Raw genomic sequence first — 25,755 nt, 5'->3', positions numbered from 1 at the left:
TCCGAACAAAGTATTCACAATTAAAGCTGCCGTTCGCCTACAATGGTAAGAGACCGCCTCCTAAAACTCTTCCACTCAAAAGAGGCTGCTGCTGATGCGTCCCAGGCTGCGGGAAGGACAAGTTTACACCGAAGTGGGATGGGTGGGTGGGTGGGAAACCCAGATCGCCCGAGAGAATTTTTCTCCCGGAGTTAACAGCAAAGCCAGGCTGCGTCCACCCCGCGTTCGCCCTCAAAGAGGATGCGCCTCCTTTCCAAGGAGGCGGCTTCCTCACCGCCTTCCCATTCCCCCTCCCAGATGTGGATACAGGACCGTTCCCGGCATGCTTTTCCATCGGAGCTGCTGGGAACTGTAGTTCGCCAACATCTGGAAAAACTCAAACGGTTCTTGTTTGCTTCCAAAGATGCGCCTTGCGGTCCGGCTCTGCAGAGAGCAGCCGCCGCTTGATCTTCTTCCCAGAAAGAGCGGCGCGTCCTGGAGCCGCGGATCCAGAATCTCCCCTCTTCTTTCTTCTCCCCCCTTCCTCCCCCCAGTCTTCCTCGGACGGGGGAGGGGGTGAAGGAGCCGCCCCTTGACGCCATCGCTCGGCGCCGGCTATCCCAGGATTTGGGGAGGTCTTGGTTCGCAAGGAGGAGACAGCGTAAGGTGAGTCGGAATAGAGAGGCGGCTCCCCCTTTTTGGATACAGGATGCCTCTGAACGGATGGAGAGGACTCGTTGTTTGCCCCTGGAAAGGGAGTGGAAGGAACCAAGAGGTGGATCTAAAAGACCAGCTTCTACTTTAGGAGCAGCCTTGGTCACAGTTCCCATCCTTGGGACAGGGGATGCTGCAGGTCCCACCTTCTCTTCTGGCTCCATCTCCCTCTTAAGTCATGGGAATGTCATGGGACTAGTCCAGAAGAGCCAAGGAGCTGCCTACACAGCTCCCTCTTCTAGACCTATGTGAGGTACTAATACCACTCTGTAAAGCCTTGGTAAGACCACACCTAGAGTATTGCATCCAGTTTTGGTCACCACACTATAAAAAAGATGTTGAGACTCTAGAAAAAGTGCAGAGAAGAGCAGCCAGGATGATTAGGGGACGGGAGACTAAAATATATGATGAACGGTTGCAGGAACCGGGCATGGCTAGTCTAGTGAAGAGAAGGACCAGGGGAGACATAATAGCAGTCTTCCAGTATTTGAGGGGCTGCCACAGAGAGGAAGGAGGGTCAAGCTATTTTCCAAAGCCCCCCAGATAAGGCTAGACAAAGAATAATGGATGGAAACTGACCAAGGAGAGATTCAACCTGGAAATAAGGAGAAATTTTCTGACAGTGAGAGCAATCAACCCATGGAACAGAAGTTGCCTTCGGAAGTTGTGGGAGCTTCATCACTGGAAGCTTTCAAGAAGAGACTGGACTGCCATCTGTCAGAAATGGTTTAGGGTCTCCTGCTTGAGTGGGTGGGAGGGTTTGGACTAGATGACATACAAGGTCCCTTCCAACTCTGTTATTCTGTTATTATTACCTTTCTTCTCCTAGCAGAAAGATGCTACCTTCTTTTGGCTTGTGTCTCTCCTGACTTCCTGCCCTTGCCAGTCATGGGTCTGAAAGCCAAGACCCAGCCCTTGATGGAAGAGACCCCAGTCAGGGTAGCCGTGCGCATTCGGCCATTGTTGCCCAAGGAACAGTTACACGGGCACCAGATCTGCCTCCGGGGAGACCCTGAGAAGAAAGAAGTGACTTTGGGCCACACCCGGCATTTCCAGTTCGACACAATCTTCACCGAAATATCAGACCAGGTGTCTGTGTATGCCACCTGTATCCAACCGCTGGTGGAAGCATTCCTGGAAGGATTTAATGTCACTGTCTTCGCTTACGGCCAGACGGGCTCGGGGAAGACCTACACCATTGGAGAATCACGTCTCTGTAAGTTCCCTGCAGTGGTGGAATTCACTTTTTTTTTTACTACCGGTTCTGTGGGTGTGGCTTGGTGGGCAGGGCAGGGGAAGGATACTGTAAAATCTCCATTCCCTCCCCACTCCAGGGAAAGATTACTGCAAAATCCCCATTTCCTCCCGATCAGCTGGGACTCGGGAGGCAGAGAATAGATGGGGGCGAGGCCAGCCAGAGGTGGGATTTACCGGTTCTCCAAACTACTCAAAATTTCCGCTACCGGTTCTCCAGAATTGGTCAGAACCTGCTGAATACCACCTCTGGTTCCCAGGGTTTTTTTTTTTTTTGCATGAATTAGGTCCTTTAATGTCTCTCTTATTTTAGAAGGCATGAATACAGGTCGTCCTGTGCCTACGAGTACAAGCGAGCCCAAAACGTCTGTTGCCAAGTTGTAAAGTTGAATTTTGCCACATTTTAACGATTTTTATTGGCACAGTCTTTAAGTGAATCACTGCACTTGTTAAGTTAGTAACACCGTTGTTAACTGAATCTGGCCTTTGCTTGTCAGAAGACTGAAAAAGGTGACACGTGAGCCTGGGACCCTGCAACTGTCATAACTATAAATATGAGTCAGTTGCCAAGCATTTGGATTTTGATTTTTGATCCTGTGACCATGGGAACGCTGCAAGGGTCGTAACTGTAGAAAAACAGTCATAAGTTACTTTTTTCAGTGCCGTTGTAACTTTGAATGGTCACTAAATGAACTGCTGTAAGTCGAGGGCTTACCCCAAAGGTGCTTTTTCATGAGGCAACTGGACTTTCTAGTTTTTCTTTGAAAACGTTTTGCTTCTCATCCAAAAAGCTTCTACAGCTCGGAACAGCTGAAAAGCCAGAAAGTCCAGTTGTCTCTTGAAAAAGCACCTTTGGGACAACCATGACCTTCCTACCTACCTACCTACCTACCTACCTACCTACCTACCTACCTACCTACCTTCCTTCCTTCCTTCCTTCCTTCCTTCCTTCCTTCCTTCCTTCCTTCCTTCCTTCCTTCCTTCCTTCCTTCCTTCCTTCCTTCCTTCCTCCTTCCCTCCTTCGCCAACCCTCCCTCCCCTTCCTTCCTTTCCTCCCTCCTTCCTTCTTCCCTCCTTCACCATCCCTCACTTCCCTTCCTTCACCATCCCTCCCTTCCCTTCCTTCACCAACCCTCCCTCCTCCACCATCCATCCCCTCCCTTCCTTCCTTCCCTCTCTCCCTCCTTCCTTCTTCCCTCCTTCACCACCCCTCCCTTCCCTTCCTTCCCTCTCTCCTTTCTTTCTTCCTTCCTTCCTTCCTTCCTCTCTTCTTCCCTCCCTCCATTAGTTTGTTGAAAAGAACCCTGAAAACACTCATTTTATTATTAATGTATGCACTGCTTAGATATATAGATAGATAGATGGATAGATGGATAGATAGATAGATAGATAGAGATAGAGATATCCAACCTGTGTAATATGCTTTCTTCAAAGCATTGCCAAACCTACGTGCCTTTGTTAGGAGGTCTACCTTTGGTGGAAATGCGAGTGTGTGTGTAGATGTGTGTGTGTGTGTCAGTGGCATCAGTCCATTTCCCTTACGAAGGGGATGCATCCGCCTTGCAGCCAGTGCCTCTGATAACTCCATTTCTCCCATCCAGCTTCCATCAATGAGGATGAGCAGGGCATCATCCCTCGTGCCATGGCTGAGGCCTTCAAGCTGATGGATGAGAACGATCTGCTCAACTACACTGTCCGTGTCTCTTACCTGGAAGTGTACAAGGAGGAGTTCCGAGACTTGTTGCAGGTGGACACAGCCAGCAAGGACATCCAGATATGGGAAGATGACAGGGGGAATATGGGTATAAGCCAAAGGACTCTTTTCTCCCTCTCCCCCCACCTTTCCTCCATAAGGAATCCCTTAGGACAGGGGTGTCCAAACTTGGGAACTTTAAGACTTGTGGACTTCAACTCCCAGAATTCCCCAACCAGCTGGCTGGAGAATTCTGGGAGTTGAAGTCCACAAGTCTTAAAGTTCCCAAGTTTGGACACCCCTGCCTTAGGACATGTGTTCTTCCTCCTTTGTAGTAAGAGTTTGATAGCACAGTTTGCTGCTCAAAGTTTGGGGCCAGAGAAGTAGGTTTCAACATCTGTCTCTTGCTAAGTGTTCGATCGTCCAGTAAGATTTTTGGAAACTGTTGTAGCTATTCCCCTCTCTTTTTTTGTTATTTTCCTCTATGTGTTGTTTTGCTGCTATGGTTGGTTGCACAGTCAGCCAGATGTTTAGATTGGATTTGGCACTAGAATCCATCTTTGGAGTCCTTCCCCAAGACCAGAGATAGCAGATATTGCTACTTGCTGATATTAAGGGTATTAACACAGGATGTAAGCTGTTCTAAGTAAAGCTGCCTTTTGCAATTGATTGAAGGTGATTCTGTCAATGCCGATGGTGGTTTAAGTGGTTCTGCAGTTGTTTCGGGGTTGCACCTAAGGTAGCTGTTACTATCGGTACTGTATTATCCACTTCTTTCATTATTGTCTCCCTTTTTAAAAAAAAAAATCATGGCGGCCAGAATAGTATATAAAATTCTGGGAAACATTGCCTGTTTTGTTTTAGTACATTAGCAACTTGGCTTCTCTTTCCTAATTTTATTGTTTCCTTAGCACAAAGATGTGTTGTGAAACTAGACGTTGCAGCACTATTTTTGCACAGTGATTTACCCTAATATAGAACTGATGAGGCCAAAGAAGCCACAGAGTAAGGGCAGAGAAGTTTTGAATCCACACCTGCTTTGTTCAAGAGCTGCATCCTCTCCTCATATCAACCGTGGTTGTTGTTAGCTGTGGCTCGACCATCTTGGCTGGGTTTTTACCAGCTTCTTTTCTCATGTTGATCTAGGATGAAGATTGCTATGTTCTGAGTCGAATTTTAACCAGGTGCATCTTTGAAACCACGATTAGACAAAGCGTGGTTTATTAGAGCCTCGGTGGCGCAGTGGTTAGAGTCCTGTACTGCAGGCTACTTCTGCTGACTGCCGGCTGCCTGCAATTTGGCAGTTTGAATCTCACCAGGCTCAAGGTTGACTCAGCCTTCCATCTTTCTGAGGTGGGTAAAATGAGGACCCAGATAGTTGGGGACAATAGGCTGACTCTGTAAAACTGCTTAGAGAGGGCTGTAAAGTACTATAAAGTGGTATATAAGTCTGAGTGCTATTGCTATTGCTATTACAACAAGAGAGCCCAGTCTCTGTCCTTCCTTCTCTTGTTGCAGTGCTGCACGGGGTGAAGGAAACGGAAGTTGAAGGTCTGGATGAGGTTCTGAGCCTTCTGGAAATGGGCAACGCAGCCAAGCACACAGGAAGCACCCACCTCAACCGGAAGTCCAGCCGTTCCCACACCATCTTCACTGTGACCATGGCGCGAAGGCAGGGCAGCAACTGCCTCGCTCGCTTCGCCTGCCCAGAGAAAACTTTGGTGGCACCAACCTCTGGGCAGCTTCTGAAGTCCAAGTTTCACTTTGTGGATCTGGCCGGTTCTGAGCGGGTGGTGAAGTCTGGATGTACTGGGGAGAGGCTGAAGGAGAGCATCCAGATCAATGCCAGCCTGTTGGCCTTGGGCAACGTCATCAGTGCCCTGGGAGACCCCCGCCGGAAAAGCAGCCACATCCCGTATCGGGATTCCAAAATCACCAGGTAGTTTCCTTCTGATTCCTCACTGTTAGGATGTACTCTTAAAAACTATTCTCCAAAGCACCTGAGAGTAGAACACGAAGCCATGGGTGGAAACTAATCAAGGAGAGAAACAACTTAGAACCAAGGAGAAATTTCCCAGCAGTTAGAACAATTAATCAGTGGAACAACTTGCCTCCAGAAGTTGTGAATGCTCCAACACTGGACATTTTTAAGAAGATGTTGGATATCCATTTGTCTGAAGTGGTGTAGGGTTTCAAGCCTAGGCAGGGGGTTGGACTAGAAGACCTCCAAGGTCCCTTCCAATTCTGTTATTCTATTCTATTCTATTCGGCTTTGCTGAAGCAATGGTTGTATTCAAATCAAATCAAAATCAGATCAAATCACATTTATTATAGACAAGAGACCAGAACAATTTTTTTTTAGTATTTAATGACACCGGGCCTCACAGTTTATGGATTGTTATTATAGTATAGTTAGACCAGGTGTAACTGACAGACTGGATTTTAATATCTGTTATTAAAATGAGCTCTGGTGGCGCAGTGGTTAAAGTGCAGTACTGCAGGCTATTTCTGCTGACTGCCTGCTGCCTGCAATTTGGCAGTTCAAATCTCACCAGGCTCAAGGTTGACTCAGCCTTCCATCCTTCTGAGGTGGGTAGAATGAGGACCCAGATTGTTGGGGGCAAATATGCTGACTCTGTAAACCTTAGAGAGGGATGTAAAGCAGTATATAAGTCCAAGTGCTCTCGCTATTTATTATTTTATTCTAGAATTTTTAACTGGATAAATCCCTGATTGTTTTTATTTGTTCTGGTCTTTGACTGTAGTAATAAACCTGACCACAACTGAGCCCTAAGTTTCTGTTGTTAAGCGAGTTTTGCCCCCGTTTTGCGACCTTCCTGCCACAGTTTAATGAATTCCTGCAGTTGTTAAGTTAGTAACCTGGTTGTTAAGTGAATCTGGCTTCCCCATTGACAGAATTGACGCAAAAGAGGATCACAGGAGCCCGGGACACTGCAACTGCCGTAACTATGAGTCAGTGGCCAGTGTCTGAATTTTGATCACGTGATCATGGGGATGCCACAACAGTTCTAAGTGAAAAACCGTCATAAATCACTTTTTTTTCAGTGCCGTTGTAACTTTGAACAGTCAGTAAATTAACTCTTGTAAGTCGAGGATTCACCAAAAAGGCTGTGCATAGCCTTTAGGGAGCTTATAGAGTGCTCTAGGGGCTGGAGAAGGCAGAAATGAGCAAAAATGGGCCTTTTTTGATCAATTTTGCCCCCCCCAGCCCCCAGGAGCCCTCTGCAAGCCTCCTAAAGGCAATTCATGCCCCCCCTTTTTTTGAAAAAAAAGGCTGTTTTGGGGAGTTCTGCAGAGTGCAAACCCTTTTTTTAAAATTTGCTTCTTCAAAATCTTGGTGCGTCTTATACTCTGAAAAATACGGTAGTTTTCACGTTCCTTTTGAAAGCTGGGTGGTTGGCTGTGTTCCTTTTTTTAAAAAAAGCTTTAAGGTTGGATTTTAAAATGAGGATACTACATCAATTTGGGCTGCCGGCTTCCTGAAATAAAATTGATTCGAAACTAAGAACTGCATAAATAACGAACTTCAATGCCACCGTTATTTTCACTTGCAGCCTCCGATAGGTTTTTCCTTCCTGAGAAGCTATTTATGACCCAGAACAAAACAAAAAACTCTGCCGCGTTGTTCCTTCTTTAAGCACGATTCCTCCCGCTCTTCTTCAGTCTTGCTAATACGAGACCCCGCTCTGGTTTTTAGGATCCTGAAAGGCTCCTTAGGTGGGAACGCCAAAACCGTGATGATTGCCTGCGTCAGCCCTTCCTCCTCCGACTTTGAGGAGAGCCTGACGACCCTGAATTACGCCAGGTGGGCTCAGAATATCAAAAATTGGGCTGTGGTCAATTGCAGCAAGGAGGTGGAGCCTGTAGAAGCCCTACAGCTGCGTCTCAAGAAGCTCCAGAGGGCCTTGGAACAGAGACACCGGTCCGAAACTCGCATCATCCGCCGATCGGAGGTGGCGCCCATCAAGGGACACTTGGAGGGAAGCGGGGCCCGCTTACGGGCAGAGTGCAACCACTACCGGACTTGCACAGATGCCGCCTATCAGCTCTTGATGGAACTGCAAGGAGAGGGCAACTTGACAGAGGAGCAGGGCCTCCAGGTGAAAGGATGGCTCTGTGCGGTGGAAAATGGGGCAGGTGAGCCGAGCTTGACCTCCGGCATAGACAGCGGGATTGGAAGCACTTCGGCTGAGGAGCCGCACTCTAAAACCTCCGATTCCAAGACTCAGGTACTGTGGTGGAACCCCCAACCGAAGGGCAGGGGGCCCATTTGCGGGAGGAAAGAGGCAGTGGAGTTGGTTCAAGGGAGGAAACATCTGAGGTCAAACTGTTAGGTCTAGATCAGAGGTGGTATTCAGCAGGTTCTGACCAGTTCTGGAGAACCGGTGGCTGACGTTTTGAGTAGTTCGGAGAACTGGTAAATACCACCTCTGGCTGGCCTTGCCCCCATCTATTCTCTGCCTCCCGAGTCCCAGCTGGTTGGGAGGAAATGGGGATTTTGTAGTAACCTTTCCCTGGAGTGGGGAGGGAATGGAGATTTTACAGTATCCTTCTCCTGCCATGCCCACCAAGCCAAGTCACGCCCACCATGCCATGCCCCACAGAACCGGTAGTAAAAAAAATTGAATCCCACCACTGGTGTATATCTATATATCTCTATATCTTTAAAAACCAGCCACAATTGGTTGGTTGCTGCTTATCTTTAAGACACTCTGGTTTATATTTATTTATTTTTATATATCTGTCTATATCAACCTATATATTTATCTATGTCTACTGTATATTTATATCCACCTGCCATCCCATCCATATCTATCTATCTATCTATCTATCTATCTATCTATCTATCTATCTATCTATCTATCTATCTATCATCTATCTATCTATCATCTATCAACTATCATCTATCTATCATCTATCTATCTATCTATCATCTATCATCTATCTATCTATCTATCTATCTATCTATCTATCTATCTATCTATCTATCTATCTATCTATCTATCGTATATATCTATCATCATCTATCTTCCATCTGCCTACCTACTTACCTACCTACGTACCTACTTACCTACCTGAGTGTCTTAAAGATAAGCAGCCAGCAACCAACCAATTGTGGCTGGTTTTGAAAGAGCTGCCAGAGACTATTATGCTTGTGAAGTCTTTAGAAGTGACATGATAGGTGATTTTGGATGTGTGTGTTGTTGTTGTTGTTTGCTCTTGGGGACCATTCAAGGTGGAGGTGTAATTAAATAGCCTTCCTTAGGTTACAAGTCATGGAGCTGTTCCTGCCAATAGCATCTCATGGGTGGATACTGAGAGTCGGTTATAAGGATGCTCTGCTCCTTCTTTGGTCTGGCTGGGGAGCTGACCCAAGAACCTTCTGAAGATCCCATGAAGAAGATCCCACCTTTCCCTCCTTTTTCTCTTCTTTCCTTCAGGAGGGGCATCAACGAGGAGCTGAAATGGTGAGAAAGGAGGAGGTGGTGAGGCTGGAGGAGCAAGTAGAACACTTAGAGAGAGAGAACCAGGATTTCTTGACAGCCCTTGAGGATGCTATGGAGCAATACAAAGCACAGGTATCTCCTTGTTAAGTTGGAAAGCTTCTCATCCCTGTCATTCATCTTTGCAGCCAGATTCTCTTTCTCCACTTTGGTCTCCCTTAGAATTCATCTTCTTTCAGCTCAATTTGGGAGAAGGAAGTCACCCATCTTTGGAGTTTGGGTCAACAGCTCCATTCTGTTCCAGGCCTTTCTTTTTGTGGTACTTGCCTTGCTTCATTCGAATCCTAAAGTTCATGTTGTGGTCCACCAGCAGAGCTGGCGGCAGATTCAGACAGTGAGGAGGTTGGGGAGGAACATGGGCCAGTCCTGGAGTCTGGGGAAGGCTCTGATGAGGGCTCTGTGTCAGAGGCAGAGAGGGGGCCAGAGCTGTATGCCAGTTATCAGCTGTGTCCAGAGTCAGACATCACTGAGGCAGATGGAGCCTGTTCCCAGAGTTGCCAGATGAAGGAAACAGCTAAAGAACATGGGTCGACTTGGGAGTAAGGCCAGATGATGAATGCCCCCCCTGGAAATAAAAGAGGAGCGAGAAGGGAGGGGAGTTTGCAGGAGACAATTACTTCACTTAATTGGATTGTGTCTTTCCGAGACTCCTTGCCAGGTTTTGCAGATATCGGCCTGGCAGCTCTCCAAGCCAGATAAGGTCTGTGGTTGTAAATCCTCCCTTGAAAGACTTTGCTGGATGTGAATGAGCAGAATTCACAGTCAATTAATAAAAGGTTTTTTTTTGTCGGAATCAGGAGTTTGCTTCGTGCTCTCGGGAAGCCTCGGTCAGAACACACCAGACAATAGGAACAATCAAGAGTCACATTTGGTCTCACGTTATGTTTTTTCAGGGTGCCAAATTGCGAGAACAGGAAGACATCATCTCTGAACTTCAGAAGCACCTAAAGATGGAGATGCCCCATTTGGGCATCCCTGAAATGCTAGGGAGCGTCTCCCTGGTGCAGCTGGACCAAAGGCCACACACAGCTCCTGTGGACGCATATCAGTCCCATCGCTGGCTCAAGCTCGCCTGTAATAACCACAGTAAGGTTTGTGAGTTGTTTCATTGTCCTACAAACAGGAGTTACGTTTTTCTTAGGTCTTAGGATTGGAGACAGCTCGGAGGCTGTGTCTCCCTTCCTACCCCACAACCGTCATCCAGTTAAACTAACTCACTTTTAGAAGAGGGTGCCATACACGTCCAAATGAACGTTTTTGCATACACTTGTGAAATCTCTTGAAAGGATGCCAAACTCTTGTGATGCTTCAGGAATTTGGAAGGTACTGTGCACGATCACCTAATAATCTTGGGGGGGGGGGGGAAAGGATGATAGCTCCTTCTTGAAAGTTTGTATTTATTGATTTGATTTCTGTAGCCATCCAACTTAACCAACTGACCTTGGGTGGCTTACAACTCTAAAATCATAAAACAATTAATAGCCATAGCGCTTAGACTTCTATACTGCTTCACAGTGCTTTACAGGCCCCTGTAAGTGGTTTACAGAGTAAGCATATTGCCCCCCAACAATCCGGGTCCTCATTTTACTCACAAAAATAAAACAAAAATAGAATGAGGTGTCAGTGAGGCACATTGACTATATTCCCATTATATGTTTAACTTAGTAATAGTTTTCTCAATTCACCCAATTTTGGAGGTTCACGTAACACACCAAACCCTAACCTAATTACATCACCTTGTCTTGTGCAATTTACTGGTCAAAAATGAGATTGACTAGTGGTATAATCAGTTATTTTCCTCCCCTGGAAGTTGTTATTGTTGTTAGTTGCCAAGCTGTGTCTGATCCATTGCAACCCCATGGGCAGCATTCCTCCATGCCTTCCTGTCCTCTACCATCCTCTGGAGTCCATTTAAGCTCACGCCGACTGCTTCGGTGACTCCATCCAGCCACCTCCTTCTCTGTCGTCCCCTTCTTCTTTTGCCCTCCATCATTCCCAGCATGAGGCTCTTCTCCAGTGAGCCCTTCCTTCTCATTAGGTGGTCAAAGTACTTGAGTTTCCTCCTTAGGATCTAGCCTTCTAAAGAGCAGTCAGGGTTGATCTCCTCTAGGACTGACCAGTTGGATCCCCTTGCAGTCCAAGGGACTCACAGGAGTCTTCTCCAGCACCATAGTTCAAAGGCCTCAATTCTTTGGCACTCAGCCTTTCTTATGGTCCAACTTTCACAGCCACACATTGCAACTGGGAAAACCCTTGGAAATAGATAAAGAGAAGCAAAGAAAAGATAATTAAAATTCAATCTAAGTAGCTATAAGTAACTGCAAACCTTCTTGTGGGGAAATAGCTTAGAGCTGTAAGCAAATTCTTAGACTCATCATGCAGCCTTTTCCTCATTGCACATTTTCCTTTAAATAGCTCCACAGTGTCACAGCTCACAATGGAGAAGACTCGTTGGTTCGAAGTCAGAGTCTCTCTGGAGATAATATGTACAGTCTGGGGACAAAGGATCTGCCACAAGTGAAAACACTGGACAATGTTTTTGATTCATCTTTGGAAGACGAGAATAGATGTTGGCCAAGCTGGTCCCTTCAGCAATACAGGTGAGTCATGAGTGATACGTTAAATCTTCCTGTAGATTGTTTGGGTCTGGTGGCATCCATAATGTTTCAAATATGGCTTTTTTAAAAAAATTGGAAGCATCTGCATTGAATTCAAAATGGTCGCTTCAAGTTTGAAACATTGATTCCATTGAAATCCCCTACTTGATTCTAGATACTGATTTCATTTTCTGAATTATTTTTTTAAAGGAGAAAACTTTCTGCAAGCATCTGTTTCATCCCCATCTTCAGCCTGATCAGCCAGTCTGATCTGATGGGACTTTCAATAAAATTGCCTTCTTATTGAAAGTCCAAATCAAAGCTATAAATTGCATCTACAAAGGATGATGCTTGTGTCTCTTGGATTAAGAGACCTTGATTTTTTGTTGTTAGTTGTGTTAGTTGTTAGTTGCGAAGTTGTGTCTGACCCATCGAGACGCCATGGACAACGTTCTTCCAGGCCTACCTGTCCTCTCCCATCCTCTGGAGTCCATTTAAGCTCATACCGACTGCTTTGGTGACTCCATCCAGCTACCTCATTCTCTGTGGTCCCCTTTTGCCCTCAATCTTTCCCAGCATTAGGCTCTTCTCCAGGGAGTCCCTCTTTCTCATTGGGTGGCCAAAGTATTTGAGATTCATCTTCAGGATCTGGCCTTCTGAAGAGCAGTCAGGGTGGATCTCCTCTAGGACTGACCGGTTGGATCACCTTGCAGTCCAAGGGACTCGCAGGAGTCTTCTCCAGCACCAGAGTTCAAAGGCCTCCATTCTTTGGCGCTCAGCCTTTCTTATGGTCCAACCTTCACAACCATACATTGCGACTGGATTTTTTTTTTGCCTTAGCCCCACATATAATCCAGTCACAGAAATTTACTACGGTCTTTTATCTCTCAGGTTTGTTGTAGAACACCTTCAGTTATCGCATGGAAACATGCAAGTATAAGTTGACTCAATTTAGGATTTGCAATTGTGTTCCTTATCTCCTCTGCTTTATTGATCTTTGTTTTCATTCAACCCAACAACTGGGTGTTCTTGTAGGAACAGAACCCACAGCTGGAGCAAAGAGGAGGCTTCCACCAAGAAGAATAAAAAATACAACTCAAAATCCCCAGAGGGAGTACAAGAGAAATCTTTGGAACTATCTAAAGGTACGGCATACTTTCAGCCAAGCCAAGAACACCCAGGAATGCTTATTCTGCTTATTCCCAATGCTTGGAATAAACGTGTTATTTCAGACACTCCTCTCCTTCTCCAAGTCCTGAATCCTCACCCAAGAGAAATGTGGAGAAAATGATAAGAGTTGGAAAAAGTAAGCAGGCGGGCATGGGGGGGGGGGCATCAAAGATTTTTGTCGCTGGTTCAGAGAACCGATGCGAATCGTCCCTGCCAGTTTGGCCAAACTGGGAGGATTTCACCCCTGGTTCCAACCCTAATTGTGATAACTTTGTACCAAACCATTCTCGTTTACATTTTCTTTCCCAGATGGTAGGCAACAAGAGCTGAGCAGTCCAGGAGGGAGCTTTCCAGGCAAGGATTCAGAATGGCAGCTGCTCCAGGCCCACCAGAAGATCCGTGAGCTGGCCATCAACATCCGTATGAAAGAGGACCTGATAGGAGAGCTCATTAAAACAGGTACAGAGCTGTTGAGCTGTTGTTGAATTCAACTCATGCTTGATCCTTTTCCTCCTGTTTTTCAAGGCCATTCTTCATGGCCTCTACAACAATCCTACCTCCCCTGGTCATCTGTTTCTCTTCTTCACTGCTTGTGGAAAAAGCTAGCAGAACTTTCACTTGGAATATCAGACTTTGCCTTTTTCTTCTTTGCTTGCTGTATCTTTCAGCATAATTCTTCCCCTTCTTTCTAATTCATTTGATATCCAACTTTTCTGTTCAGGAGGTAGCTTTGTGGGCTGATCTTCTCTCTATGTCACTGTTCTGACTTAGGTTTCCCAAGAGCACGAAGCAGACTCCTTGTCCCGATAAAACCTCTTTTATTTAGTTTAAAGTGAATTCCTCTCCAGCAAAGTCCCGGCAAACAGTCTTCCATGAGATTTCACAACTACAGACCTTGATCAGGCTTGGAGAGCTGCCAGGCCGATATCTTCCAAACACCATGCTGTAGCAGCAATTACTTGGCAAGAAGTCAGGAAGAGATTTTCACCCTAATGAATTGAACTAATGGTCTCCTGCAAACTCCACTCCCCTTTTGCTCCTCTTTATTCCCAATGGGTGGGGCCATTTACTGTCCACCTGTGGCTTTACTCCCGAGTCAACCCTTGTTCCTTAGCTGTTCCCTTCTCCTCGCAGCTCTGCACATGCGCACATGGAACAGGCTCCAGCTATTCTTCTGCCCCACTGATATCAGATCCCAAAGGCAGCTGATAACTGTCAGATGGCCCTGGTCTCATCTCTGCCTCCGACACAGAGGCCTCATCAGAGCCTTCCCCAGACTCCTGGACTGGCCCATGTTCCTCCTCAACCTCCTCACTGTCTGAATCTGCCAGCAGCTTTGCTGGCGGGCCACAACAGTCACATAAGTCCATTTGTTTCAGGCAAGCATGCTCAAGCCATGAACAAACAGTACCAGCACAAAATCCAACATTTGGAGCAGGAAGCCGAGCAGGTACGGACGGAACTAAATGATGGCCAGAGGCAGTTGCGAGAGCTGGAAGGCAAAGAATCTCGTGACCCTGCCGAAAAATGGAAACTCCAGGAATATCGCAGCAAAGTGGAAGCCGCACAGAGCAAAGCAAAGGTAACCTAGAAAAGAAGGAGATTATATATCATAGGTTCTGAAGCCAAAATGGCTTAGATTGTTGAGCAAAGACCTACCTCCACTGTCAACTGGGTGTTATGGCATAATCTGTGTGACAAGGGACGTGGTGGCTCAGTGGCTAACACACTGAGCTTGTCAGTCGAAAGGTCGGCAGTTCAGCGGTTCGAATCCCTAGCACCGCATAAGGGAGTGAGCTCCCGTTACTTGTCCCAGCTTCTGCCAACCTAGCAAGTTCGAAAGCACGTAAAAATGCAAGTAGAAAAATAGGAACCACTTTTGGTAGGAAGGTAACAGCACTCCATGCGCCTCCCTCATTTAGTCATGCCGGCCACATGACCATGAAGACATCTTCAGACAACGCTGGCTCTTAGGCTTTGAAATGGAGATAAGCACCGCCCCCTAGAGTCGGGAATGAGTAGCACATATGTGCAAGGGGAACCTTTACATTTAGCTTTCATTTGTGTGATGCTATTTATACTATTTATAAATGTAAAATTGTTTAAATTATTCTAGTTTAGCATGTTAAAGGCATCCAGCTGTTGTGGCTTGTAGTCATATGTGCCAGCGCAAATCTGACTTGTTTTTTTAGCCAAGGCTGAGTCGTTTGAATTTTTAAATGTAAATGTCACATGCAAATTCTAGATTATGCATTTCCCTGCCTGATGCTGGAAACATCTGGCACCTCAGGCTTAGAAGGAAGAGCAGACAAGTACAGGCGATCTTCGACTTACGACCACAATCGAACCCAGCAATTATGCTGCTAAGCGAAACATTGGCTCAGTGAGCTTTATCCCATGTTACGATCTTTCTCGCCACTGTCGTTAAATGAACCATTGCAGTTGTCAACTCAATGGAATGGCGGTTGAGTGAATCCGTCTCCCCCTCTTGACTTTGTTTGCCAGAAGGTCACAAAAGCGGATCACACGACCCCGGGACACGGCAACCGTCACATAAATGAGTCTGTTGCCAATTTTGATCAAGTGACCGCAGGGATGCTGTGACGGTCACGTGACAAACGGTCCCAAGTCACTTTTTTCAGGAACTTTGAGCGGTCACTGTTGTAAGTCAAGGACTGCCTGTCATGAGGACATGGTTCCCTTGTTCCTATTCATTGTCAGAGCTGCATGTCTGGTCCAGTGGTGGGTTCAGGATCCCGTCGCAACCGGTACGCTGCGACGGGGCCGGGTGTCCACCATGTGCATGCATGCGCAACCACCCCCCGGAAGGCTCCCGCTGCTCCTTTGTGGAGCTTCACGCAGGCGCCATACGCTGCATGCACATGCGCAAATGGCCCAGTTGGATCCAATATAGCTAAGGAAGGCAGGCGGGCGGGTGGGCCATCCGAAGTACCGTACCGGAACGGCGCTTGCTGCTCCCGGGACTCACCACTGGTCTGGTCCCACCCTCTGCTACTTTCCCTGCTGTCGTCTCTCTTGCTTGGGATAGATCCTGCAGGAGAAAAAGCGGGCGACGGAGAGACTGGCCTCCTTCTCTGCTCAAAACGAGAAGCGCCTGCTGGAGCTGGAGAGGAGCGTGCAGCTGATGCGGCAACAGCAAGGCCAGCTCCAGAAGCGTTTGCGGGAAGAAGTGGAGCAGAAGCGACGTTTGGAAACCGAGATGCAGAAGAGGCAGCATCGGGTCAAGGTAGAGATGGCTGGGCTCCAGAAGCACTCAAGCGAGAAAAGCAGTGCTTGTCTATCGTATTTGAATTGTATTTCTTTTATTAGCAATAGCACTCAGACAGTTCTGACTTAGGCTTCCCCAGCAGCACAAAGCCGAGTCCTCGGCCCAATAAACCCCTTTTATTTAATTTACAGTGGAATTCCTTTCCCGCAAGGTCCTGGCCCATGGTTTCTCAAAATAATTCACAATCGCTGACCTTTATCAGGCTTGGAGAGTGGCCAGGCTGATATCTTTCAGACGTCGCAATACTTGGCAAGAATGCAGGAATGAACTAATTGTCTCCTGCAAACTCCACTCCCCTTTCGCTCCTCTTTTATTCCCTATGGGAGGGGGCATTCACCGTCCACTTGTGGCCTTACTCTCAAGGCAACCCTTGTTCCTTAGTTGTTCCCTTTATCTGGCAACTCTGCACATGTGCACACCGTCTGCCTCACTGTTCTCTGACTCTGAAGGCAGCTGATAACTGTCAGACGGCCCTGGCCCCCTCTCTGCCTCTGACACAGAGCCCTCATCAGAGCCTTCCCCAGACTCCAGGACTGGCCCAGGTTCCTCCCCAACCTCCTCACTGTCCGAATCTGCTGCTTTCCCCATCTATGGAGGCTTCACATGTAGGATTCCCACTTTGAAATGCTGATCAGTTTTCAGTAGTCATGGTTGGAGTTTGACCTGAGGAATTATTAAAAATAGTTCAGAAGCTATATCCTAACTCACAGTCGCTCATGCCTTTGTCACTTCTTGACTATTGCAACATGGTCTACATGGGGCTGCCCTTGAAGAGTATCTGGAAGCTCCAGTTGGTGCAAAATGCAGGAGCATGCACAGTTTTCTGCAGACCCCCGTGTGCACAAGTATCACCTCTCCTGCAGGAGTTGCATTGGTTGGCGATTTGTTTCCAGGTGCTATTCAAGGTGCTGCTTGTCACCTTTAAAGTCCTTAAATGGCTTGGGACCAGGTTATCTGAGGGACCGTTTCTTGCCCGTCACATCTACCCAACCCATTAGAGCGGGAGGGAGGGAATGTTGTGGGTCCCGTCCCCGAGGGAGATACACCTGGCGGGCACCCAGAAGAGGGGCCTTCTCCATGGTGGCTCCCTCTCTCTGGAACCTCATTCCGGTGGAGATTAGAATGGCCCCCACTTTGACACACTTCCAGAAGGCGCTGAAGACTTGGTTCTGCCAGCCGGCCTGAGGAACCCAGACTGGGATGGGGCCCATTAAATGGGTGAACAATAAATAAATATATCAATAAATAGATATATAAAATAAATATATGCTATCTAGAAGATCCAGGTGGTTCTCCCTTGTTTTAAATAGATTCACAAACAGTAGCTAAATTGTGCATTTCCTTCCTTCCATCTTTAGGAGTTGGAGCTGAAACACGAGCAGCATCAGAAAATTCTGAGGATCAAAACGGAGGAGGTGGCTGCCTACCAGCGGAAGCACAGGAGCGGCAGCAATGACTCTATGATCAGCCTAGAACAGCAGCAGGTAAAGGCGGATGCCAAGGAGCTTCTTGGCAGGAAACTGGGCCACGAGTAAAGCCCAGGACAAAACGAACATCGTGACACAAGTGGGACAATCGTGTTATTTGCACAATGATATTGGGATGCACACATCCTCATCTGCACATAGTTGTGACTTTGATCTTGAATTCTTCCAATGTTTCCCCGAAGGGATGGTTTGATTAATTACAGGATGCCATCAAGTCATCCTCAACTCCTGAAGACCTCATAGATAGATCTGTCTGCATTACCAAAGACATGCTGCCTTTAAAATGGTGGCTTGTACTTATTTCTTCCCTAGGGGACTGCCACCATGGAAAGCAAAGGGGAGGCTGTATTTAGGGCAGTGTTGGCGAACCTTTTTGGCACTGAGTGCCGAAATGGGAGCGTATGCACACACTGGGGGAAGGAATGCCAGAAACTGGAAGAGCAGTTCCCAGGTGCACATGGGCACACCGGGAAGCTGCTCTTCCGGTTTCCGGCACTCCTGTGTGCGCGAAGACCACCTGGCCGGTGCCCATGTGTGTGCTGAAACTCGAAAGAGCAACGGGCGACAGCTAGTGTGCCCGGAGAGATGGCTCTGTGTGTCACTTTCGACACGCGTGCCATAGGTTCACCCTCACGGATTTAGGGGATGGTTTTTCAGATTTGTCATTTTTTTGTAAAATTTCATTTTAATGAATTTTGAATTTGATTTCAAATTAAATAAATAAAGACAGTGTCCCAAAGTTACTCTGGTTTCTGAAATTAATTGGAAATCATGAGCCATGAACCCCAAAGGCAGAACATTGGAGGTTCTTCTTGCCATAGGGGGGATTTCTGGAGTAGGAATTCTGTTTGGCAGTTGACAGTAAAAACGTACACATTGTTTAGCATGCCTGGTCACTGGGACAACTTCGTTTCTTTTTTCCTCCTGCTTGTCTGTCAGAAAATTGAAGAGCAGAAGAAGTGGTTGGATGTAGAGATGGAAAAAATCCTCAAGCAGAGGCGTGCCCTGGGTGAGCTGGAAGATGAATTGACCAAGAGAGAAGCCATCGTCGCCAAAAAAGAAGCTCTCCTTCAGGAGAAGAATGACCTGGAAAACAAGAGACTCCGGTCTAGCCAGGTGGGCAAAATTGTTCAGTTACATCATAGCGATCAACCTTGGTTAAGAAAGTAGATTAAACGAAAGATTAAACGAAAGATGGTCACACGGATAACTTGATAAGATGCTGAGCGAATGAAGAATGAAGAGCCGCAGTAGCGCAGTGGATAGAGTGCAGTACTGCAAGCTACTTCTGCTGACCGCCGGCTGCCTGCAATTTGGCAGTTCAAATCTCACCGGGCTCAAGGTTGGCTCAGCCTTCCATCCTTCCGAGGTGGGTAAAATGAGGACCCGGATTGTTGGGGTCAAGAGGCTGACTCTGTAAACTGCTTAGAGAGGGCTGTAAAGCAATGTGAAGTGATATATAAATGTGGGGTAACTACCTCTGAATGTTTAAGGTTAGGCAATTCCAATGGTACCACAGTGCAATGGTTTGGACCTGACTTCAGAAAGAAGTTTCGGAACATTGAGAGGTGTAAGTACAACATCTCTCTGCAGCTCTTTGAAGCAGTTGTATCTTCCTGGGATCTGTTGACATTCTCTACTTCTGCTTTCCTGATCTGTTTTCAGTAAACATTTACTTGCCATGAGTTATTGAAGTCTGGCAAATTTGCAGACTCCAATTCTGACTGTTGGGCACTGAATGTGCCTTAAGATCTTTTTCTTCTCTCTCTGCCTCAGGCTCTGAATGATGACATTCTTCGTGTCTCCAGCCGTCTGGAGTACTTGGAGAAAGAGCTAACCCAGAGGAGTGGGCAGCTTTGTCACAGCAGCACACAGGACCAGCAGCTCATAAGACAAGAAATTAATAATTTGCGCCAGGAGAAGGACCAGTTGCTCAAGCAGAGGTTGGAGATTGATGAGAAATTACGTCAGGGCACCTTGCTGTCACCTGAGGTAAGCAGATCTGGTTGCTCTATTTTGAAAACAGGTAACAATCCCATTGCACACACACAGAAACCCCAGATGTAAAATCCATGTTTGGTTGAAGCATCATGAAAGTTGGTAAATGCTGTGCTACTTGCCGTGCCACTCCATATAGATAATTCTGTATGGTGGTTTCCCTTTGTTTTATCCTCACAACAGCAATTCCTTGAAAAAGATTGGGTTGAGATGACCAAGTACACTTAAATTGTAATCATTAGGAGGATCAGATATCTTGGAGTTTGTACTGAATCATGAATATCAATCATTTGGGGACTTGGTGATACTTTGGAACAGGAGTCTCCAAACTTGGCAATGGTAAGACTTGTGGGCTTCAACTTCCAGAATTCCTCAGCCATCCATGCTGGCTAGGGAATTCTGGAAGTTGAAATCCCCAAATCTTACAGTTGCCAAGTTTGGAAATCCTTACTTTAGAACATGATCTCCCTTTGTTCTATCAGTGGCCATAACAGTAACTGTATTATAGGAAGGAAGGAGGGAGGGTGGAAGGAAGGCATAGATATAGGTAGGTAGGTAGGTAGATGAGTGATTGATACATGATAGATAGCTAATAGATGATAGAAGATAGACAAGACAGACAGATAAGAAAGAGATATATCATAGCTGATGGATAGGTGAGATAGATGATAGATGAACGGATAGATGGATGGATGGATGGATGGATGGATGGATGGATGGATGGATGGCTGGCTGAGTGGGTAGGTGCATGGATAGGTGGGTGTATAAAATGAGGATTGGAATTCTAATCAATTGACTGAAGTATCAATTTACCACTCATGAGGATCAAATAATTTCGGGGGGGGGATGTTGGTCTGTTTTTAGGAGGAGCGGATTCTTTTCCAGTTGGACGAAGCCATTGAAGCTCTGGATGCTGCCATAGAATATAAGAACGAGTCCATTACTTGCAGACAGCGAGTTCTGAGATCCTCAGCCAGCCTTCTTTCCCAATGTGAGATGAACCTTATGGCAAAGCTCAGCTACCTCTCTTCCTCCGAGACCCGGGCACTGCTTTGCAAATACTTTGATAAGGTAGGCGTCCAATAATGTGTGGCTCAGAAGCATGTCAGAGATACTGTAGACTTCTCTCTTTACATGTCACTTTAATTGGCTTTGTAGAACTTTTAGCTAATTAAACCACTGTGTATCTGTGTCAGAGTTCCAACAGATGCCCTAATTAAATCATGCGCCTCAAGCCAAGCTTCAAAAGAAATCCAGTTATTTATTAGGAGCAATATGTCGGCACATACCCAAGTGAAGCCAGCTCTGACCCCCTGTAATTTACAGCCCAATTATGACCCTTTCCCCCCTCCCCCCGGGTGTGTCATAAATCACATTCTCCAACCGGAGCACTTTCCAGGGCTGTAGAGATCACTTCCCCTCCGACTGCTGTGGGTAACCTGGGAGACAGCCTTGAGAAAGATATGCCTGGAATGTGCTTCTGTTTATGGCTGCCGTGCTGCTTCGTCAGTTTCCCATCTCCCTTGCCTATGGCAACTCAAGAGCAGTCCAGGGATGCTTTGCAAATTGACAACCTGTTCAGTTCTGCGTTAACTGTTGTAGAGTTTGGCTTCGTGAAACTGCCTGTTGCCTTTGTCATAACCACCATGAGTTGAAATCTTCCAAACATTCCTGTAATGATCAGGTGGTGACCTTGCGAGAAGACCAGCACAAACAGAGTGTGGCATTTTCCGAACTGGAAATGCAGCTGGAAGAGCAGCTAAAGCTGGTGTTTTGGTTGGAGGTGGCCCTGGAACGTCAGCGCCTGGAGATGGACCGTCAGCTGACCTTGCAACAGAAAGAACACGAGCAGGACGTTCAGCTCCTGCTCCAGCAGAGTCGGGGTAATAATAGGACTCAGGAGCAATCCTGATCTGTTAAATCCATATTTGATCACTGGTGGCACTGCCTCTCCTAAAAACATACTATATAATAATTGTTGTAGTTGGAGCTGTAAGGGAGATGGAGACATATGTGGTGGCCATGCCCTAATTAACCATTCTGCTTTGTTGGAGACTTCTTGAATTGGGAAAAAAATCGCCTTCTTCCCATCTGAAATGAACCCTGCCAATGGCTTCTCATCTGTATTTCTTAAGGCATATAAACTGATACCACATAAGAAACGGATTCCATTCTTGTCTCCTGCCGATTTGGAAACCTGAAAGGCCTCTTCCATTGAATCTGTAGAATCGTATTTAGCTGAAAAACTGACACAACAGCAGAGATCTTTGAATAACCTTACAAGGAATGGTAAAGTTAAGCCTCTAATCAAAATTGGACTTTAGGGGACTATATGGACCCAACCATGCAGACATCTCAGATAACAGTGAGGGAGAGGTTGTCATTTCTCTCTTCTGGAGTGATTTTTTTCCAACTTTGCAAATAAATCTTTAGCTCTGGATTTCTCGTGCTCCCCCAACCCTGCTGAAGCCTTTAAAAGATCAGTCAGGTCAACTAAAGTGCTATTCTCTACTGTGACATAATAAACTCATTATTTATTACCTGTTCTTACATTCTATTGCATATAGAAATGTATGTTTATCCTTAAGATAAACTGTATTCATATGCACACACTTGGAAGTTTCCTTTTGTGTTCCTTCAGCTATTGCTTTTTAATTTTGTGATTTTTTTTTAAAAAAGGGTTGTTGTCTCTGTTACTGTGCAAGTAATTATCACCATGGTTTGTCCCCATCTTTTGTGTTTTTAACAAGATTTTATTTTCTCCCTCGTTTTGCAGAACATATAGAAGAAGGACAGGCAAACAGCAGGCTTCAGTATGAACAAAAGATCCAGACGCTGGAAAAGGAATTGGCTCGTTACAAATGGCTAAACGAGGAATTAAGCCAAAAGTTAAAGCGGCCAGAGGGACACGGCGGAGGTGAGGACAGGTTTCTGGTGTGGTGAATTTTGCCTTTGCTTTTCTGCTGGTGGTAGAGGACTGAGGAAATGGCCTTGAGGACAGGAGGAAATGCTCAGCTAAGAGGGCAGGAAGGCAACCTGATAAAATGGAATAAATGGCTTAGGGGGAAAAGAGAGGAAGAGATACTGCCTAGGAAACTATCAGACAAGATACAGGAATCTGCAGTTGTTTAATGGTCAGAGAAAGAAACTTCGGAAAGATCAAGTCATTAAAAGGAGATGGGAAATGTCCTTTCAGACTCGCAAGGTTCTGTTAGTGTAGACTTGCAGTAAAGTAGAATTAGTTCATCTAGTCATGCTCCCAAATGGGAATGGGATGCATTTGGACTCAGGATCTCTAACAAGAGGCACCTTGGCAAAGGAGCCATGGCACCAACTGTGTCTGGCAATGCTGTCCCAGAAGCACTAGGAGCAAAACACGCAGGTTGCCCTGCGTAGAGTTCACAGCACTATGGGGGTATCACGTCTGAGTACATGGATCCTGTTGGTCTTTGTCCTTATTAGCTTGGCTTGTTTGAGCATTGCTTGCCACTTGCCTAGTTGATACCATGTGCCTCCTAGGTACATCTCTCAAGTACCATATTTTTCAGACTATAAGATGCACTGTGGAGTATAAGACGCGTCAAGATTTCGAAGAGGAAAACAAGAAAAAAAATGGTTTTTGCCCTCCCTGGCACCCAGGAGCACTCTGCAGGACTCCCAAACCCTCTGTGCATCCCATTGTTGCTAAAAACAGGCCTGTTTTTGGCCTCCCAAACCCCCCACATATCCCATTTTTGCCCTCCCCAGGAACACTCTGCAGGCCTCCCAAACCCTCTACACGGCCCATTTTTGCGAAAAATGGGCCGGTTTTTACCAAAACTGCGACCTATGGGGCAGGGTTTTGGGAGGCCAAAAATGGCCATATTCAGTGTATAAGACGCACCCCTTCTTTTAGAGGGGAAAAAGTGCATCCTATACTCCGAAAAGTACAGCATATTCAAAACGGCTCTACTGCATGCGAAGCAGCTGGCTTTGTGAAACCCAAACCACAGCTTTGAACATTACCTGCCACTTGCCTAATTGATATAATGTACCTCCTGAATAGATCAACCATGTTCTATTTTTTTTTGGTCTTTTAACGACCCCATAATCCCTTGCGGGGTGGAGTTGGGCCAACTGAATGGTGCTAGAATATTTACTGGCTGGATGCCATTCTTGTCACCAATGCGGAGTTCACAGATGTAGCCTCACTGTGCCCAGAGAAAGAAATATCTGCCTCTACCTAAGATCGAACTCACAGCCTCCTGATTCTGGGGTGAGAGCTCCACCTCTAGGCCACCGCACTAACTCCAACCGTGTTGTTCCATCCCTCTCACTAAAAGATTATTTTCTCGCGACAGGTACGGAGAGGAGCATCTTTGCAGTTGGGGACAGACCTAGTTCGCTCAGCACACATGAAGATTTTACCAAAAATAGCCAGCTGGAACCATCCTTGCAGTTGGAGCCCTCAGAAAGGAATCAAAGAAAGAGAGAGGACTTAGTGCATACGCCGTTACCGTCCACTTGGAGGCGCTGCTCCCTGTCTAGTGCCAATAACTTGATAGTGGAAGATTGTCGTCAAATGGAGACAGATTTTCTCCTAAGATCTAACCAAGCCAAGGATATTCCTTTGCATCCCAGATCCCGCAAAGAATTGCACCGGGCCAGCCAGAACTCCATCCCTGGGTTGTCTTATCCAGAAATCATTGACGTTAGAAAAAATCCACTCTAGTTCTGAGATGTTGACTCTTCCATCTAAAATAAGCGAATAAGCGCCTTCTGAAGATAACTGCGCATAAATTACCAAAAAGATAGTAGGTGGGTGCATCCATTATGCAAAATCTGAAGAAACGATAGCTTGGATTAACTAAAGGATGCATAATAGCCACCTTGAACCTGAAGGACTATCCCATAGGTGTGGCAGAATTGCTCCAGAAGACAGGACAAGAAATCATAGATCAGGAGTGTTCAACCGTGGCAACTTTTAAGACTTGTAGACTTCAACTCCCAGAATTCCCCAGCCAGCCATGGAAGTTCACAAGTCTTAAAGTTGTCAATGTTGAATACCTCTGCCTTAGATTTTTCATTGTTGCTTTCCTAATGATAGAAAATGTCCAATCATGGAAAAGACTGCCTCAGAAGTTGGTGGTCTCCTTCGATGGAGATCTTCAAACGGAGGCTAGATAGCAGTCTTATCGGAAACCACTCTACTGGTGAATCAGAGAGATGATGAGAAGATCCCTTCCAGCATGTACAATCTCCAGATTGTATAAATCACATTCTGCTTTAGTGCAATGAATGAACCCAGTTGAATGTCGCAGATCTTTTACCTGGGCTTCGCTGGCTTTGTTACTTTTGTATAGTTGCCTTTTACAACGAAACTGGTTGTTTCCATTAAATCTGGATTTCCCATAACGAAAGCCGTTCAAATAAAGGGACAGTAAATTTGATCTCTTTGCAAATATGTGCACATATATGAAGTTGCTTCTTGGGCTGTACTTTCAATAAACTACCCTAGCTCTTTGTAAATCTGTCTACAGTTTGCCCTTGAGAAAGTTTGATCATAAACTTGACTAAAGCGGTGTTTGACTTTTCTTTCCCTCCAGATAACAGCTAACAGGTTCAGGATTAGGACTTCAAAAAGTGTGGTTGAGTCAAAGTTAGAGCCTTGGAATAATTAAGCATGAAACCTAAGATACGCTAAACCTTTAGCGGCCATTTGAAAAACCGGCTTGTCAAAAGAACTTAATTTATTTTACAAAAGAACAATTTAAAAGTGGTTGCTTTCACTGCTCTCGGTTCTGGACATTCCTCTCAAAACCTTGCAAAGGCCATACAGTGGCACAGCCCTTATTTTAAAAAAACCTATAAAAAATACAGCAGGGGTCTCCAAGCTTGGGCCCTTTGACTTGTTTTAAAGGGCCCAAGCTTGGAGACTCCTGAAACACAGAATTGATTCCTGCTCTTCTTGGAACTCAGCAATGAATCACTGTCAGCCACACACAAGCAATCACTTTTGGTGACTGAATCCTGATTTGGATTGCAAAGTTTGTCCCAAAGAGGTTGAAGG

General features: G+C 46.1%; 1 protein-coding gene across 1 annotated transcript; it reads left to right on the top strand.

Annotated features, from left to right (window-relative positions):
• Positions 1-369: 369 nt before the first annotated feature.
• KIF7 (kinesin family member 7) lies at positions 370-25,731 on the top strand. Its single transcript, XM_081964720.1, has 20 exons — positions 370-645; positions 1,523-1,909; positions 3,549-3,749; positions 5,159-5,579; positions 7,359-7,890; positions 9,103-9,240; positions 10,059-10,256; positions 11,581-11,765; positions 12,798-12,907; positions 13,242-13,391; positions 14,312-14,514; positions 15,982-16,179; positions 17,580-17,705; positions 18,648-18,824; positions 19,485-19,700; positions 20,571-20,777; positions 21,391-21,589; positions 22,483-22,623; positions 24,047-25,570; positions 25,606-25,731. The coding sequence occupies exons 2-19, from the start codon at positions 1,582-1,584 to the stop codon at positions 24,415-24,417; spliced, it is 4,101 nt and encodes a 1,366-aa protein (XP_081820846.1). The 5' UTR covers positions 370-645; positions 1,523-1,581; the 3' UTR covers positions 24,418-25,570; positions 25,606-25,731.
• Positions 25,732-25,755: the final 24 nt, after the last annotated feature.

Source organism: Natrix helvetica (genome assembly GCF_964273705.1).
Source record: "Natrix helvetica genome assembly, chromosome: 12".
NCBI classification, from domain to species: Eukaryota; Metazoa; Chordata; class Lepidosauria; order Squamata; family Natricidae; genus Natrix; species Natrix helvetica.
This window is presented reverse-complemented; position numbering and strand designations above follow the sequence as displayed.